This window comes from Pan paniscus, chromosome 6, assembly GCF_029289425.2.
Source record: "Pan paniscus chromosome 6, NHGRI_mPanPan1-v2.0_pri, whole genome shotgun sequence".
NCBI classification, from domain to species: Eukaryota; Metazoa; Chordata; class Mammalia; order Primates; family Hominidae; genus Pan; species Pan paniscus.
The window spans coordinates 10,807,821-10,826,964 of NC_073255.2; the positions used below are offsets into that span (position 1 = coordinate 10,807,821).

The 19,144-nt window shown below is 46.8% G+C and overlaps 1 protein-coding gene across 21 annotated transcripts in view; it reads left to right on the forward strand.

Moving 5' to 3' along the window:
* The window catches only part of OCM (oncomodulin), a 50,785-nt gene extending 32,029 nt beyond the window's left edge, over nt 1–18,756 (forward strand). For 15 of the 21 annotated variants that reach the window (XM_055114898.2, XM_055114892.2, XM_034963612.3 and 12 more), the window contains 3 exons: nt 14,925–15,022; nt 16,285–16,394; nt 18,457–18,756. In XM_055114898.2, the coding sequence (XP_054970873.1) occupies nt 14,925–15,022; nt 16,285–16,394; nt 18,457–18,482 (234 nt within the window). In that variant the 3' untranslated portion in view covers nt 18,483–18,756. Of the gene's footprint in view, nt 1–3,063; nt 12,360–13,292; nt 13,361–14,889; nt 15,023–16,284; nt 16,395–18,456 lie in introns of those variants that run through there. The other 6 variants (XM_055114906.2, XM_055114909.2, XM_055114908.2 and 3 more) reach the window with 3 other exon arrangements.
* The last annotated feature ends 388 nt before the right edge of the window (nt 18,757–19,144 follow it).

Consider the following 19,144-nt stretch of genomic DNA (forward strand, 5'->3'; position numbering starts at 1 on the left):
ATTTTCTGCCATTATTTCTTCAAATATTTTTCTGTTCCCTCCTCTTTCTCCTTTTCTCTGAGACTCCAATTACATGTATATTAGGCCACTTGAAGTTGTCCAGTAGCTCACTGATGTCTGGTTTTATTTCTTCCAGAATTGTTTCTCTCTGTGTTTCAGCTTGTATCTTTTCTATTGTGATGTGGGGGTGTTTGGGAGGGGATTGGTTCTGTTTTGGGGTTTTTTTTCTAAGATGGGGTCTTGCTATGTTGCCCAGGCTGGAGTGCAGTGGCACAATCTTGGTTCACTGCAGCCTTGACCTCCTGGGCCCAGGTGATCCTCCCCGGTAGCTGGGACCACCACACCTGGCTACTTTTTAAAATTTTTTTGTAGAGATGGGGTTCCACCATGTTGTCCAGGCTGGTCTCAAACTTCTGAGCTCAAGTGATCCACCCACCTCAGCCTCCCCAAGTTCTGGGATTACAGGAGTGAGCCACTGCACCCGGCATCTTTTCCATTGCTATGTTTTCAAACTCATTACTCTTTTTTTCTTCGGTGTCTATTTGCTAATCCCATCCAGTGTATTTTTCTTCTCTAGCTTCACTGTGTTTTGTTGTTGCTATTGTTTTGTTTTGTTTTGTTTGGAGACAGGGCCTACCAAGGCTGGAATGCAGTGGCAAGATCACAGCTCACTACAACCTCAACCACCTGGGCTCAAGCGATCCTCCTGCCTCAACCTCCTGAGTAGCTGGAGTCACAGGCATGCACCACCACACCCAGGAGAACTTTTTAATTTTTGTAGAGATGGGGGTCTCACTATGTTGCTCAGGCTGGTCTTGAACTCCTGGCCTCAAATGGTCTCCCACCTTGGCCTCCCAAAGTGCTGGGATTACAGGTGTGTGCCACCACGCCCAGCCACTCTCATCTTTATTTCAGCCTTTTCTTCCCCCAACAATGCTCTAGTAAGCTCACGAAGACACAACCAGCCAAAGGTCTAAAGGGATTTTGCCATCAGTTTCACTGAGTAATTTAGAGCAAGTGTCTAAGAGTGAGGGGGAAAAAAGACATAGCCAGTAGTCTCTCAGATAATTTTAAGGAATTGTCCTCTCTTGCAGCATTTTGATAAGAAATGATGTAGCTTCTGTCTTCCTTTGAGGGTCAGTTAGAAGGCACTGGGAACGTAAAGTCTGACACCCATAACAGCTCTGGGCTACCCAGAAAGTCAGACCAGTACTCATGCTACTGAGTCCAGGCCGAGCACGGTGGCTGATGCCTATAATCCCAGCACTTTGGGAGGCCAAGTCAGGTGGATCACCTGAGGTCAGGAGTTCGAAACCAGCCTGGCTAACATGGTGAAACCCTGTCCCTACTAAAAATACAAAAATTAGCCAGGCATAATGGTGTGCGCCTGTAATCCCAGCTACTTGGGAGGCTGAGATGGGAGAATTGCTTGTACCCGGGAGGCAGAGGTTGCAGTGAGCTGAGATCGCGCCATTGTACTCCAGCCTGGGCAACAGAGTGAGACTCTGTCTCAAAAACAAACAAAACAAAACAAAAAGGACTGAGTCCAAAGTTCTACATAGCTAGGCTGACTTAATACCATTGGCATTTTGAATACAGTACTGACAGAAAGCTTCAGGAATAAAAGAGAGAAGAGAGGAACTCAGGAAGCATGAGTGTTCCCCACGAGGGGGTGCCAGGCCCTCCTAGACCCACCTGTGAACATACCCCTTCCCCAGGGCCATTGGCAGCTGGAGTCTTAAAATATTTCCTGCTGCAGCTCTGGCTGGGCACGGTGGCTCATGGCTGTAATCCCAGCACTTTGGGAGGCCGAGGCAGGTGGATCACTTGAGGTCAGGAGGTCGAGACCAGCCTGACCAACATGGTGAAACCCTATCTCTACTGAAAATACAAAAATTATCCAGGCATGGTGGTGTGTGCCTGTAGTCCCAGCTACTCAGGAGGGTGAGACAGAAGAATCACTTGAACCCAGGAGGTGGAGGTTGCAGTGAGCCGAGATGGCACCACTGCACTCCAGCCTTGGCAACAGAGATTCCATCTAAAAAAAAATTTAAAAATTTAAAAAATACATTTCCTGCAGCACTGTATCCTCCCCTATGATCTCATTCCCACCTGCACCCTTCTCCAGTCCCCTCCCACCTGCATTACCCCAGAACAGCTTCTTCTGCACTACCCAGCAACAACTCACCGCCCTGCCCATAATCCGCACATGCTTGCCCTGGCAGCCTCATCCTAACCTCTCGGAAGCACTCAACTTGCCGGGTCCATCCTTCCTTCCTTGAAGCATTCATACCCTTGCTCCCGCCCCTGACATTGGCTGACCCAGGACAAGAGCACAGAGGCCCACGCGCCACGTGTGTGAATTGCAAGTGAAACTGACAAGCGGTTAAATACAGTATGTTTGCGCCATCCTCCAGCCTTGACAAGAGTATTCTCATAGCAACAAAACCATAGCTGTGACATCTTTGCTTTGTTTTCTTTGTTGTTATATATTTTGGGCAGAGGAGTAGGCTGACATTTGCAGAATCCTTTTTTATTTTATTATTTTATAATAAATAATAAAAGCTCTGTCACCTAGGCTGGAGTGCAGTGGCATGATCATGGCTCACTGCAGCCTTGATCTCCCAGGCTGAAGCCATCCATCCTCCCACCTCAGGCTCCTGAATAGCTGGGACCACAGGCTCGTACCACCCCGCCTGGTTAATTTTTAAATTTTTTTGTAGAGATAGAGTCCCACTATGTTGCCCAATCTGGTCTCAAACCCCTGGGCTCAAGCCATCCTCCCTGCCTCTGCCTCCCAAAGTGCCAGGATTACAGGCGTGAGCCACTGCCCTCAGCCTTTGCAGAATTCTTTATGCATTCTCATAGCATCCTGTCCATTGGCTGGGGCCAGAACAAGCCCTTATTCATAATTTCTTCTCACTGGGGTTCTGTGCTCTGTGTCTTACAAAATAAGCCATTAGTCCAGGCCATGTAGGAAAAGCAGGGAACCAGAGATTTCAGCACACATCTGAAGGCTGGTACATTCTGGCCATCTAATCTCTGAAATTTATCTTCATCTGTAAAATAGGAGCATCAATAGCTGCCTTAATGTTCTGAGCAGTGAGGTATCTTGTGGAAAATGTTTGCTGCTTTGCTGAGTACAGAAGTACTTGACATGTCAGCGCAAAGACTTAACACATGTTAACATAAGTATGCAGTCTTGGCCAATGTTTAATCTGGGCACCCCTTGGCCCACTCAAATTGACATACAAAATTAACTATCACAACTACCACATGAAATTCTTGTAAATATCACGCTAATTGATGAGTATCTTTTTTTTGTTTGTTTTTTAGACCGAGTTTCGCTCTTGTTGCCCAGGCTGGAGTACGATGGCATGATCTCAGCTCACCGCAACCTCCACCTTCCGGGTTCAAGTGATTTTCCCGCCTCAGCCTCCTCGCCAGTAGCTGGGATAACAGTCATGGTGATCCACAAATTAAAATGCCCGGAAAGCCAGGCGCAGTGGTTCACACCTGTAATCCCAGCAGTTTGGGAGGCCAAAGCGGGAGGATGGCTTGAGCCCAGGCATTCGAGACCAGCCTGGGCAACATAGTGAGACCCCCCCCGTCTCTACAAAAAATAAAATAAATTAGCTGGGTATGGCGGCGTGTGCCTATAGTCACAGCTACTTGGGAGGCTGAGGTGGGAGGATCAGTTGAGCCCAGGAGGCAGAGGATCAGTTGAGCCATGATTGAACCACAGCACTCAAGCCTGGGTGACAGAGTGAGTCCTTGTCTCAAAAAAAAAAAAAAAAAATTAAGGAGATAGGGGTCTCACTCTGTTGCCTAGGCTGGTCTTAAACTCCTGACTTCAAGGCAAACCTCCTAAAGTGCTGAGATTATAGGCTTGAGCCACCGCACCCTGCCTGACCTGGGATATCTTTCCCTTTTTCATCACGGGGATAATAATATTTCAGAGTTGTTGCCATGGTTAAATGACACGACATCATATTCGTGAACTGGGCAATGTTGCACACACCTGTTGTGAGCAGGGCAGGCTTCATGGGTGTGAGACCTGTAGTCTTCAGGGTCCTGCACTTAGAAAGCCTGCACACTCGATTGAATCCGCTGAGGCCCCCAAAGTGAAATTCTTTGAACAAGAGGACTTGCATTTCCTTTTTTCTTTTTTTTTTTTTTTTTTAGGGGTGGGGTCTTACTATGTTGCCCAGGCTGGAGTGCAGTGGCTGTTCACAAGCATAATCCCACTACTGATCAGCCCAGGAGTTTTGACTTGCTCCGTTGCCAGCCTGGGCTGGTTCACCCTCCTTAGGCAACCTGATGGTTCCCTGCACCCAGGAGGTCACCATATTGATGCCCAACTTAGTGGAGACACCCAATCGGCAGAGCGCCCCGCAGCCCAGAGCTCCAGCAATCCTCCTGCCTCGGCCTCCCGAGTAGCTGGAACTACAGACACCAGCCACTGCCCCCGGCAGGACTTGCATTTTCACCGTGTACCGGAGCCCACAGATTACGGGGCCAGTGGTAATTAGGGGACTTGTGCCATGTCCACACCCATCGTAGGTCACGAGGGATGCATTTTGCCCTGCCCCGTGGGTAATCAAAGCTGTAAACCCGGGAGAGGTCAGCTCTTATAGACGGGGGCTGTGTGCTCCTGGGGATCCCCATCCTTGTTATTCATTCATTCCATTGGGAAACTCACAAGCTGTCCTTTTCACAGAGCCCTAAGACACTTTACGGTCTTCATTTGTAAACAGCAGTCACTTCGTCTCACGAAGGAGCTTGTCCCAAACCCCCATGTGTAAACTTATTTTACCAATTATTGCTCAGTCTGTGAGTGGGAAAGGAAATACACTGGTAGAGAAGTATCTCATAAACAAACATTCTTGTAACTCTGGATCCCACCCCATCCCCCACGTCACCACACGGAGACAGCTGGATGCAGAAACTCAGATTCAGAGAGCCAGTTCATTCCATGCACAAATGTGTTCATTGAATAGTTACACTGTGACAAGGAATGTGCCAATGAAAGACCAAAGATAAAAATGGATGATGGGGCAAGGTGTGCTTTGTTAAACAGATGCTAGAAGGCAGCATGCGCGTTAAGAGTCATCACCACTCCCTAATCTCAAGTACCCAGGGACACAAACACTGCCGAAGGCCACAGGGACCTCTGCCTAGGAAAACCAGGGACCTTTGTTCACGTGTTTATCTGCTGACCTTCCCTCCACTATTATCCTATGACCCTGCCACATCCCCCTCTCCGAGAAACACCCAAGAATGATCAATAAATACTGAAAATAATAATAATTAAAATGTGAAAAAAAAAGGATGATGGGGCTGGGCACGGTGGCTCACACCTGTAATGCCAGCACTTTGGGAGGCCAAGAAGCGAGGATGGCTTGAGCCCAGGAGGTCAAGGCTGCAGTGAACCACAATCGCATCATTGCACTCCAGCTTGCATGACAGAGCCAGACTCTGAATCTACAAAAATTAAATTAAAAAGTTAAGGCCAGGCGCAGTGGCTCATACCTGTAATCCCAGCATTTTGGGAGGCTGAGGCAGGTGGATCACTTGAGGTCAGGAGTTCAAGACCAGCTTGACCAACATGGTAAAACCCTGTCTCTACTAAAACGACAAAAAATTCGCAGGGTGTGGTGGTGCACACCTGTAATCCCAGCTGCTTGGGAGGATGAGGCAGGAGAATCGCTTGAATCTGGGAGGTAGAGGTCGCAGTGAGCCTAGATCTTGCCATTGCACTCCAGTCTGGGCAACAAGAGCAAAACTCCATCTCAAAAAAATTTTTTTTAAATTTAATTTAATTTAAAAATTAGCCTGGGGTGGTGGTACATGCCTGTAGTCCCACCTACTCAGGAGATTGAGGCAGGAGGACCTCTCAAGCCCAGGAGCCTGGATAATTTAGTTATTTTCATTTTTTGTAGAGATGGGTTCTTGCCGTGTGACCCAGGCTGGTCTCAAACTTCTGGGCTCAAGCAGTGCTCTTGCCTCAGCCTCCCAGAATGTTGGGATTACAGGCATGAGCCACCGAGTCCAGCCATCCTTGGGTTTTTTCAAAACCCACCTGGCTAGGTTGGAGGTGACCCCGAGTGGAGAAAGGTTAGGAGGCCACCACAGTTGTTTCCATTCCCAAAAGAGATGCTGGTGGCTTGGGCTAGGGTAGTGACGGTGGTCCGTGAAGAGAAGATGAAGGTGAGAGATGTTTAGGAAGTGATGTCTGTTGAGAGAACATGAAAGTGGGTCCACGGTGCTCTCAACTAGCCCATCATACATGATGGAAGGAGGGTCTCCCATACATTCAAGAGTTTTGTCTGCACAAGGGCAGCCAGGCTGGGCGCGGTGGCTCACACCTGTAATCACAGCACTTTGGGAGGCTGAGGGGGGTGGATCACTTGAGGTCAGGAGTTGGAGACCAGCCTGGCCAACATGGTGAAACCCCCTCTCTACTAAAAATAAAAAATAAAAAAATTAGCCAGTCGTGGTGGGCACCTGTAATCCCAGCTACTCGGGAGGCTGAGGCAGAAGAATCTCGTGAACCTTGGAGGTGGAGGTTGCAGTGAGCCGAGATCGCACCACTACATTCCAGCCAGGGTGATAGAGCGAGACTCTGTCTCAAAAAAAAAAAAAAAAAAAGATCTATTTCCACATCGTCGTCCTATTCTTTTCCTGGGAGCAATTAGGAATTGGTGGCCAAAATAATGAAGACTACTGAATCAACGTTTAAAAATGGTTAATATATACATATACATGATATACATATACATTACATAAATATGCAGAATATAAACATATCATTATGCATATGCAACACATGTCAGATGCATAGCATGATATGCAACATAAAATGCATAATATGCAATTTACCATCTTAATAATTTTCTTTTTTTTTCTTTGGAGAGACAGGGTCTCACTCTGTTGCCCAGGCTGGAGTGCGGTGGTGTGATCACAGCTGACTGCAGCCTCACACTCCTGGGCTTAAGTGATCCTCCCGCCTCAGCCTCCCGAGTAGCTGGGACCATAGGTGCACGCAACCATGTCTGGCTATTTTTTTTATTTTTTGTAGAGACGGGGTAGTGCTTTGTAACCCAGGCTGGTCTCAAACTCCTGGCTTCAAGCAATTTTCCCGCCTCAGCCTTCCAAAGCGCTGGGATTGCAGACGTGTACCGCCGCACCCGACCCATCTTAACCCTTTGAAGTTCAGTGGCATTAAATATATTCACATTGTGCAACTGTCACCACCATCCATCTCCAGAACTTTCTCATCTTCCCAATCTGAAACTCTGTCCCCATTAAGCACTCACTCCCGTTATCCCTTCCCCCTGCCCTGCTAACCACCATTCTGTCTGTCTCTGTCAATTTGAATATTCTAGGTACCTCGTATTACTGGAATTATACAATATCTCTGTGTGAATCTATATCTATATATATATATATATATTTTTTTTTTTTTTTTTGAGACGGAGTCTTGCTCTGTCACCCAGGCTGGAATGTAGTGGCACAATCTTGGCTCACTGCAACCTCTACCTCCTGGGTTGAAGCAATTCTCCTGCCCTAGCCTCCCAAGTAGCTGGGATTACAGACACCCACGACCATGCCCGGATAATTTTTTTGTATTTTTAGTAGAGACAGCGTTTCGCCACGTTGGCCAGACTGGTCTCGAACTCCGGACCTCAGGTGATCTGCCCACCTCAGCCTCCCAAAGTGCTGGGATTACAGGTGTAAGCCACGGCGCCCGGCCTGAATCAATATTTGATGCTCAGATTGCACATAATGGAATTCAAGTTATCATCTTAAGCGCCTCATTGATTCAGAAAACGTGTTCACTGAATATGTTCTTTTTAAAATTTAAATAAATATAATATTTTTCTATAGAGAATGGGAGTCTCACTACATCACCCTGGCTGGTCTCGAATTCCTGGGCCCAAGCAATCTTCCCATCTCGGCCTCCCAAAGTGCTGGGATTATAGGCATGAGCCACCACTCCTGGCCTGGTCTCTGGTATCTTTATTTTCTATCAGAAAAATAGCATGAACATAAAAAGTATCTTGGTTTAACCCATATGCTACTTTGATTTAAATGAGCAGATTTTTAAAAAATGTTTTATCTCTGTGGACAATTGTAAACACTCCCAAAGAAAAAGAAAGGGCTCAGCTAGTTTCTATGGCAACTTAATGTGAGAAACCTGAGTCAAAACTCTTAAGACTTATTTTCAGAAACCTTTTTTTTTTTTTCTGAGACAAGGTCTCACTGTGTCGCCTAGGCTGGAGTGCAGTGGTGCATTTGTAACTTGAAGCAGCCGTTACTTTCCAGCCTCAATCAATCTTCCCACCTCAGCCTACTGAGCAGCCGGCACCACAGGCATGCGCCACCATGCCTAGCTGATTATTATTATTTTTTTTTCCGAGACAGAGTCTTGCTCTGTCACCCAGGCTGGAGGGCAGTGGCATGATCTCAGCTCACTGCAACCTCTGCCTCCCAGGTTCTAAGTGATCCTCCTGACTCAGCCTCCAGAGTAGCTGGGATTACAGGCATGCACCACCACGCCGGGCTAATTTTGTATTTTAGTAGAGATGGTGTTTCACCATGTTGGCCAGGCTGGCCTCGAACTCCTGACCTCAGGTAATCCACGTGCCTTGGCCTCCCGAAGTGCTGGGATTACAGGCGTGAGCCACTGGACCCGGCAGGGGCTGATTTATGATTATTATTTTTTTGTAGAGACAGGGCCTTGTCATGTTGTCCAGGCTAGTCTTAAACTCCTGGGCTCAAGCAATCCTCCCACCTTGGCCTCCCAAAGTGCTGAGATTACAGGCATGAGCCACCACACTCAATCTTCAGAAACTTCTTTAAGGGGCTGGGCGAGGTGATGCTGGTTGGGAATCGTATTTTCAACTTCTTTTTGCTATTTTTATTTATTAATTCATCAAATAACTGCTGAGCGACTAAATCTAGGTCAGTCCTGAGCTAGGCACTGGGGAATAAAACGTGGATGAGAGGTAGGGTGTCAGCTGGAGGTTTGGTCATTTAAGAGAGGCTGCAGGTATCCCTGAGAGAAACTGTTCACTGATGACACTAGGGTGTATACTATCCTGGTAGGAGAATATATTTGGGGCAAAGTGAAGATGCCCACTGTTTTACCCAGGAGAGTCTGAGGTCCTGCTCTAGGTATCCTGAATTGTCTACTTCTTTTTTTTTTTTTTGAGATGGAGTTTTGCTCTTGTTGCCCAGGCCAGAGTGCAATGGTGTGATCTCGGCTCACCACAACCTCCACCTCCCCGGTTCAAGCGATTCTCCTGCCTCAGCCTCTCAAGTAGCCGAGATTACAGGCATGCGCCACCACGCTCGGATAATTTTATATTTTTAGTAGAGACGGGGGTTTCTCCACGTGGGTCAGGCTGGTCTTGAACTCCCAACCTCAGGTGATCTGCCTGCCTCGGCCTCCCAAAGTGCTGGGATTACAGGCGTGAGCCACCACACCCGGCGTGAACTGTCTACTTCTAAGCCACTGTATGTTTCTGATTGCAACATGGGATCTATTTTTGCACTTTTTAAAGACTTGAGGCTGGGCACAGTGGCTCATGCCTTAATCCTAGCACTTTGGGAAGCCAAGCAGGGTGGATCACTTGAGTCCAGGAGTTTGAGACCAGCCTGGGCAACATCGTGAGGCCCCCGTTTCTACCAAAAAAATACAAAAAATTAGCCAGGTGTGGTGGTGTGTGCCTATAGTCCCAGCCTCCTGGGAGGCTGAGCTGGGAGGATTGCCTGAGCCCAGGATGTCAAGGCTGCAGTGAGCTGAGATCACACTACCGCATTCCAGCCCAAAGAGTGAAACTTTGTCTCAAAAACAAATAAAAATAAAAATGAAAAACAAACAAATAAAAAACATGAATCCAGCTTTTAAAAAGGAGATCCTAGGCCAGGCCCAGCAGCTCACATCTGTAATCCCAGCACTTTGGGAGGCCGAGGCAGGTGGATCACTTGAGATCAGGAGTTCGAGACCAGCCTGGCCAACATGGTGAAACCCTCATCTCTACTAAAAATACAAAAATTACCCAGGTGTGGTAGCATGTGCCTGTAATCCCAGCTACTTGGGAGGCTGAGGCAGGAGAATTGCTTGAACCTGGGAGGTGGAGGTTGTAGTGAGCCAAGATCATGCCTCTGCACTCCAGCCTGGGTGACAGAGCAAGACTCCATCTCAGAAAAAAAAAAAAAAAAAAAAAAGGAGATCCTGACACATGCCACAACATGGATGAAACTTGAGGACATTATACTCAGTGAAATAAGCCAGTCTGAAAAAGACAAATACTATATGATTACACTTATATGATGTCCCTAGATAAAGCAGTCAAACTCTTTTTTTTTTTTTTTTTTGAGGCTGAATCTCGCTCTGTCACCCAGGCTGTAGTGCAGTGGCGTGATCTCGGCTCACTGCAACCTCCACCTCCCAGATTCAAGTGATTCTCCTGCCTCAGCCTCCCAAGTAGCTGGGATTACAGGCTACCACGCCCAGCTAATTTTTGTATTTTTAGTAGAGATGGGGTTTCACCACGTTGGTCAGGCTGGTCTCGAACTCCTGATCTCTTGATTTGCCTGCCTCGGCCTCCCAAAGTGCTGGGATTACAGGCGTGAGCCGCTGCGCCCGGCCAGTAGTCAAACTCGTAGAAGCAGTAAGTACAATGATGCTTACCAGGGAGCTGGACTAGGTGGGGGAACAGGGCAGTTGTGGCAGCTCAATGGATACAGAGTTTCCGTTTTTCCAGCTGAATAAATTATAGAGATCTCTCGTTCAATAATGCGCCAAGAGTTAACACTATTGTACTATACATACACTTAAAAATGGTTAAGATTGGCCGGGCGCAGTGGCTCACGCCTGTAATCCCAGCACTTTGGGAGGCCAAGGTGGGCGGATCACGAGGTCAGGAGATCAAGACCATCCTGGCTAGCATGGTGAAACCCTGTCTGTACTAAAAAATACAAAAAATTAGCCGGGTGTTGTGGCGGGCGCCTGCAGTCCCAGCTGCTCAGGAGGCTGAGGCAAGAGAATGGCATGAACCCAGGAGGCAGAGCTTGCAGTGAGCCAAGATCATGTCACTGCACTCCAGCCTGGGCGACAGAATTGAGACTCCATCTCAAAAAACAAAAAAACAAAAAAAATGGTTAAGATTATATATTTTATGGAATGTGGTTTTACCACGATAATTAAAAAGAACAGTCTAGCACAGTGCTGGCCATGTAAAGGCTCAATAAATGTTTGCTGAAAATTAAAAAAAAAACAAAAAACAAAAGCTGGGCGCAGTGGTTCACTCCTGTAATCCCAGCACTTTAGGAGGATGAGGTGGGAGAATTACTTGAGCCCAGGAGTTCGAGACCAGCCTAGGCAACATGGCAAAACCTTGTCAAAACCCTGTCTCTCCAAAAAAATATGTATATTTAAAAAATTAGCCAGGCATGGTGGTGTGTGCCTGTAGTACCAGCTACTCGGGAGACTGAAGTGGGAGGATCGCTTGAGCCTGGGAGGTCAAGGCTGCAATGAGCTGAGATCGTGCCACTGCACTCCAGCCGGGGCAACAGAGCAAGACCCTGTCACAACAGAAACAAAATCTTGAGGTGTCTAGTCCTGGCCTCAGCCTCAGAATATTTGTTTCTGAACATGTTAGTTTTGGGGGTTGGGGATGCTCGTTTGATTTCCTCCTTTTTGCCTTTTGAGTGTGTGCAATTTATGGTATAGCTGGGAAACGTCAAAGTCAAGAGTTTTGTAGGAAAATCACGTCACTTAGCCCTGTCTCCTGTGCCGGACGAGACCTGTGTGTGCACTTGGTGACAATGGCTTTGAGTCTGTCAACTCCAGACTGAGGTCAGACTTACACACCCATAGTTCCCAAAGCTGAAAACAGGCCTGCCTCCAACGGTACCTGCTAATATCGGGGGAGCCTTCTCAGCTTACAGAGTACCCTGTATGTGTTTGTCTTAGTTCAGGCCACCATCTCCACCTTACCAGGCATCTAGAACCTTCTCCACACTTTGCCAACAGGGTTCGTTTGCAGAATTGAAATCTTAGTTAAGGTTTGTTGAAGTTTGTTGTTGTTTTTTTTTTTTTTTTACAATTGGCTGTTCCCACCCACATTCCCTTGAGACATAAATAGAAAAAAAAAAAAAGAGGTTTCATGAGTAAGACAAGACATTTGAGCTGCATCCACTTGATCCTTGAAAAGGAAATCTAAGAGGTTGTAACTATCACTTTTTCTAGCCTATATAAGGTAGGTCAGTAAGGTAGCAAAAACACATCTGTTGTTTTGCTCCTTCAACTCTTTTTCCTGATTCTTCCTGGGGGGAAACCTACAACGGTGAGTAACTGGTGGATCCATCAGACCCCAGACTCTTCTTCACTGCATGCATTCATATTAGGCTCAGGTGCTCAGACTCCTGTTTGCCCGTGGCTCTGACACCTGGAAGGATTTTAATCTCTGGGAGATGGGCTTTTCATCCATCTGCTTCCCACCTTTCAGGACAGGTAGCATGCCTTCTTCCACAGAATGTCTGCAAGCAGCCCAAACTGTATCCTTTCCCACATGGAATTTGCAACATTGCATCTCTCGGGCTGCTGTAGGAAAATGCCAGTGCATGTGTAACATGGTTTACGGCTGCCTATGCAAATGACTGATTATATCAGTATAATTTTTATAAGAAAACAATTGAATCCTTCTTTGGGTCATGTTTTTGTTTTTTTTTTTTTCATTTTTGGCATATATTCAAAAGAAGGCTCTGAGACAAAAAGGGCTGTGGTCTTTTCGGTATCTGGTTTTCATTTGGATATTCTGTCCCGTCACTTCATACAAAACCATGCTTATCACATTTTAAAAATTCTAGACAGGCCTGGCTCGGTGGCTTGCATCTGTCATCCCAGCACTTTGTGAGGCCAAGGCAGGCAGATCACCTGAGGTCAGGAGCTCAAGACCAGCCTGGCCAACATGGCAAAACCCCGTCTCTACTAAAAACACAAAAATTAGCCAGGCATGGTAGTGCGCACCTGTAATCCCAGCTACTGGGAAGGCTTAGGCAGGAGAATCACTTGAGCCCAGGAGGCGGAGGTTGCGGTGATCCGAGATCACGCTCTTGCACTCCAGCCTGGGTGACAGAGTGAGACTCCGTCTTAATTTAAAAAAAAAAAAAAATCTAGACACACATACAGTTTCAGTGGGCCTGGGAAGATGTGTTTCCCCTGGATGTGCACATTCCTGTTTGTGGCTTATCGCCTCTCATTTATTCTGTGTGAGTAGGTAGAAAATGAGCATCACGGACGTGCTCAGTGCTGACGACATTGCAGCAGCGCTCCAGGAATGCCGAGGTAGAGGGGACGTGAGGCGGGGGTGGGATTTCCTCACAGCTTTGCACCTCCAGCGAGGCAACACAAAATCAAAATGTAGGCCACGCGGCCAGACGCAGTGGCTCACACCTGTAATCCCAGCACTTTGGGAGGCCGAGGCGGGTGGATCACGAGGTCAGGAGTTCGAGACCAGCCTGGCCAAGATGGTGAAACCCCATCTCTACTAAAAATACAAAAAAATTAACCGGGCATGGTGGTGGGTGCCTGTAATCCCAGCTACTCGGGAGGCTGAGGCAGAGAATTGCTTGAACCCGGGAGGCAGAAGTTGCAGTGAGCTGAGATCATGCCACTGCACTCCAGCCTGGGCAACAGAGCAAGACTCTGTCTACAAAAAAAAAAAAAAAAAAATGTAGACCAGGCATGGTGGCTCACATCTGTAATCCCAACACTTTTTGGAGGCCAAGGTGAGAGGACTGTTTGAGCCCAGGAGTTTGAGACCAGCCTGGGCAACATAGGAAGACTCCATCTCTACAACATAACAATAAAAATAAAAACTAGCGGGGCATGGTGGCATGTGCCTGTGGTCCCAGCTACTCTGGAAACTAAGGAGGATCACTGAAGCCCAGGAGGTTGAGGCTGTGGTGAGCTATGATCGCTACACTGCACTCCAGCCTGGACGACAGAGTGAGACTCTGTCTCTAAATAAATAAATAAATAAATAAATAAGAGCTTGGCTGGAAAATTCATGGAATCAGAGAAGAAAACTGCTATTTATTAGATAAACTATAGAGATCTGGGATCTGAGCACACGATTACACTTCTGTAAGACAAAAGAAACCTACTAAACATGAAAGCAAGAAATCACTGAAAGGCCAGGTGTGGTGCTCACACCTGTAATCCCAGCACTTTGGGAGGCCGAGGCCGGTGCATCACTTGAGGTCAGGAGTTCAAGACCAACCTGGCCAGCATGGCAAAACCCTGTGTCTATTAAAAATACAAAAATGAGCTGGGCATGGGGGTGCACACCTGTAATCTCAGCTACTTGGGAGGCTGAAGCAGGAGAATCAGTTGAACCCAGGAGGCAGAGGTTGCAGCGAGCCGAGATCACGCCACTGCACTCCAGCCTGGCAACAGAGTGAGACTCTGTCTCAAAAAAAAAAAAAAAAAAGAAAAAGAAATCACCAAAGGCCATTTAGCCTGTTGAAATCCAGTGATTGCATTTCCCCCTACCAATTAGACCAGGGATGCTGGGGGCTCAGCCACACAGCCTGTAAAGTGGGCCGGGGGAGGGGGAGGCACAGAAGAGATGAGGAGGGAAAAGGAAAATGGACAAAACCAAGTGGAGGAGGGAAGACTGGGGCGGAGGGGACATGGGATGCCATCACAGAGCCATCAAGTCTTGGCTGTCCCAAAATCTTGGACCAGTTGAGCATCCCCGTAGCTCAGGGATATTGTTGAAGTGTTTTTAATTATCTGTGTTTTCAGTACCTTGGCCCCAACATAGAATGTGATCCAACAAGTGTCAGAATAACCAATTATCTGTTCTTCAGACCCAGACACTTTTGAACCCCAAAAATTCTTCCAGACGTCAGGCCTCTCCAAGATGTCAGCCAGTCAGGTGAAGGATGTTTTCCGGTTCATAGACAACGACCAGAGCGGGTACCTGGATGAAGAAGAGCTTAAGTAAGCTTTGTCCTGAGTCTGTCTGGTACCCGGCACTGCTGAGTGGGCCTGGGGTGCAGTGGGGGCCAGGTTGCTCAGTATTTCTTCAATGGCCAGCCTTGGTGTTGGTCATTCGGCCAAGCATCATTAAAGCAAAGGACATGAGTCAGTTGACCGCACATCTACCCATGCAAAGCCCTCAACATGGGCAGAGAAGACTGCAGGTGCAAAGATTCTTTTTTTTTTTTTTTTTTGAGACAGGGCCTTACTCTGTTGCCCAGGCTGGAGTGCAGTGGGGTGATCTCAGCTCCCTGCAGCCTCCACCTTCCAAACTCAAGTGATTCTCATGCCTCAGTCTCCCAAGTGGCTGGAATTACAGGTGCCTGCCACCACACCCAGCTAATTTTCCTATTTAGAGTAGAGATGGGGCTTCACCATGTTGCCAGGCTGGTCTCAAACTCCTGACTTCAAGTGATCCTCCTGCCTTGGCCTCCCAAAGTGCTGGGATTACAGGTGTGAGTCACTGTGCCCAGCCGCAAAGATTCTTTCATGTAAGGGATTTCCTTTGGCAAATGGACTTTAAAAAACTAAAAACTTGGCTAAGCGCAGTGGCTCACGTCTGTAATTCCAGCTACTCAGAAGACTGAAGCACAAGAATTGCTTGAAATCAGGAGGCAGAGGTTGCAGTGAGCCCAGGTCGTGCAGCTGCACTCCAGCCTGGGTGACAGAGAGAGACTCTGTCTCAAATAAATAAATAAATAAAAATTAAAAACACTAAAAACTTAAAAATGGGCCAGGCACTGTGGCTCACACCTACAATCCCAGCCCTTTGGGAGGCTGAGGTGGGTGGATTGCTTGAGTGAGCCCAGGAGTTCCAGACCAGTCTGGGCAACATGACAAAACCTTGTCTCTACAAAAAAAAATACAAATGTTAGTGGGGCATGGTGGGGTGCACCTGTAGTCCCAGCTACTCAGGAGGTTGAGGCAGGAGGATTGATTGAGCCCAGGAAGTTGAGGCTGCAGTGAGCCATGATGGTATCACTGCATTCCAGCCTGGGTGACAGAGCAAGACCCTGTCTCAAAAACAAACAAACAAACAAAACCTTAAAAATGAAGTGCCCACCATTGGTTTCTACAGCTTAAGGAAACCTTTGCTTGCTAAGACCTTGGTTAATTATTGCCAGTGCTGGAAACAGATGATATGCTTAAAGGAAAAACAAAAGTGTAAACACAGAGATGCATGATCTTTTTGAAAATCCCCATGGATCTTTATTATCCTGTAGGTTTTTCCTCCAGAAGTTTGAGAGTGGTGCCAGAGAACTGACCGAGTCAGAAACCAAGTCCTTGATGGCTGCGGCGGATAATGATGGAGATGGGAAAATTGGAGCAGAGGGTATGTCCACACGTGTACGTAGCATAAAACACTCTAGCTCAGGAAGCATCCATGAGGGCTTGGGCTGTGAGATCAAACCAATGTGGCTTAAAATCTCCCTTTCTTAACCTTACCGAGCCTCAGTCTTCTTATCTGTAAAATGGGACTAAAGTAAGGATGCAAATGATGTGTGTAAAAACCCTGGCATAATGCTCGGTAGGTACTATAGAAGCTGGTCACACTGGTCATTGTCTATGAGCTGCAAAATATCCTTCACCTGACTAGGGGACTAGCTAGCCACCTGGCCAATTATTTGTACCTGCCAACCATAATGCACCTGCATATAGCGTGAGGTATTTCTACCAGTGGGGTTTGAACCCCTCAGAATAAGGGAAAGATTTACATCCTCAGACCAGGGTCCATTGGCATGCGTAGGAAGCCCTCTTCGTCTTCAAGGGTTTAGACAAATATATTTTATTGGACATTAGCCCGCCAAGGGGATAATATTAAACGAGAACAAATAAGCCAAACTCATTTATTGAGTCTTCCATAGGCCGAATCCTAGGTTTGAGCTTTAGAATACACTAGCACAGCTGTAGGACTATTTTCACTTGATTTTGTCATGTTGCTAGTGTGCTTTTTAACTGCTTTGTGCCTGCTAACTCAGCAGAACATATGATGGTCCTTCTGGTGGTGCTAATTTGAAATTTAAAACTGCTACGTTAGATGCTTATTAAAAAAAAAAAAACCTGTTCAAAATTATACCACTATCGCTTACTACATGGGAGTTAATGCAGATAGATAGCTCATAAAAACAGATTAGGTAAGGGGGGATTGCCTTATTTAAACATAACCAGGGGCTGGGCGTGGTGGCTCAGGCCTATAATCCCAGCAATTTTGGAGGCCAAGGTGGGCAGATCCCCTGAAGTCAGGAGTTCAAGACTAGACTGACCAACATGGTGAACCCCATCTCTATTGAAAATATAAAAAATTAGCCGGGCATGGTGGTGGGCACCTGTAATCCCAACTACTCGGGAAGCTGAGGCAGGAGAATCGCTTGAACCTGGGAGGCAGAGGTTGCAGTGAGCCAAGATGGCACCATTGCACTCCAGCCTGGGCAACAAGAGTGAAACTCTATCTCAAAAGAAAAAAAAAAAAACATAACCATGAAGGATTTCCAAATAAACAAAGCTTACCAATAAATATAAAGCAAGTCCCCAGTTTTTTATATCAATCTGTAACATCCATACCTTGTTATTATTACTATTATCCTTCTTTTAGTAACAGAAACTTTTGGAGTTTGGTTCAATGGAGGAAAGTCAGTTCAAAGTCCCACCCTATCAAATATATCCTAAAAATGCAATACCCAGCTACGGAATAGAGAAAGAAAATCTCCCCTTCCTGTCTCAAATTGACCAGACAAAAAGTTAAATGTTCACAGATGGTCACAGGTAATTATACTGAATTCATGCATTATCAGGGAGAAATGATGGGCTTGACAAGTTCTAATTCAAAGACCTCTATTGCAAAGCTGAAGATGTTTGTTAAATAAGATTATTCAGAGAAACGGAACCCTGTGGACTTCTTGAGATATAGTCATTGATACCCAGGGTTTTTTTTTCTTTCTTTCTTTTCTTTTTTTTGGGGGGGGTTGGAGTCTGGCTCTCTCGCCCAGGCTAGAGTGCAATGGCGTGATTTCGGCTCACTGCAACCTCCGCCTCCCAGGTTCAAGTGATTCTCCTGCCTCAGCCTCCCAAGTAGCTGGGACTACAGGCACGTGCCACAACGCTGAGCTAAGTTTTGTATTTTTAGTAGAGACAGGGTTTCACCATTTTGGCCAGGATGGTTTCGATCTCATGATGTCATGATCCACCCGCCTCGGCCTCCCAAAGTGCTGGGATTACAGGCATGAGCCACTGTGCCCGGCCAGTTTTTCTTTCTTTTGTGCCCGCCAAGGGGGCCATGCCCATCATCTGACAATTTTCTTTGCTTCCTTCCCTCTTTGGAATTCTCATTGGCCACGGCATGTCTGTAAAGAACCAAGCCACCTCCACTGACCCTGTTCTCACCTCTTCTGTTCTAGAATTCCAGGAAATGGTGCATTCTTAAAAGCCCCAGTCTCTGGAGAAAAGAGAGAAAGGGATAATCACCTGGAAGGATTCCAAAGCCCTGGGAATGGGGAACCCCACATCCCATCCCTACCTGATTTGTTAATTTTCCCTGAAAACCTTCTGCAGTTTGCTCATTGTTTTAGCGAGGTCACGAGAGAGTCACTCATGACTTTCTTGGTGGTGGGTATATGCCCTGACAACTTCTGTAAGCCACCCTTCCCCCAACAGGCAATGCCTCTAAAAATCACCCAATAAAGACAGGCTTCTCATCATCTGCTGATGTGTGGGCGTGTTTTTTCCTCAGCACGACACTCAAGCAAGCTGGGACCAAGGGCTTTTTGTAGGATTTCTGGTCCCATCAAGCTTGGAGCGGGCCACACTGGTGTTATGGTCGAGCAAACAAGGAAATCAGGTTTTGGAGGGTGTTTTTGGTGGTTTCTTTAGAGTCACAAATAAATGCCATTGTCAAGCTAGGATTTTTCTCAGCAAATCTTGTGACACTGAAATTAATAGGAAGGGATTTTAGCCAGCATAAAATCACTCTTTTTTTTTTTTTTTTTGAGACAGAGTCTCACTCTGTCACCCAGGCTGGAGTGCAGTGGCTCAATCTTGGCTCACTGCAACCTCTGCCTTCCAAGTTCAAGCTATTGTCCCACCTCA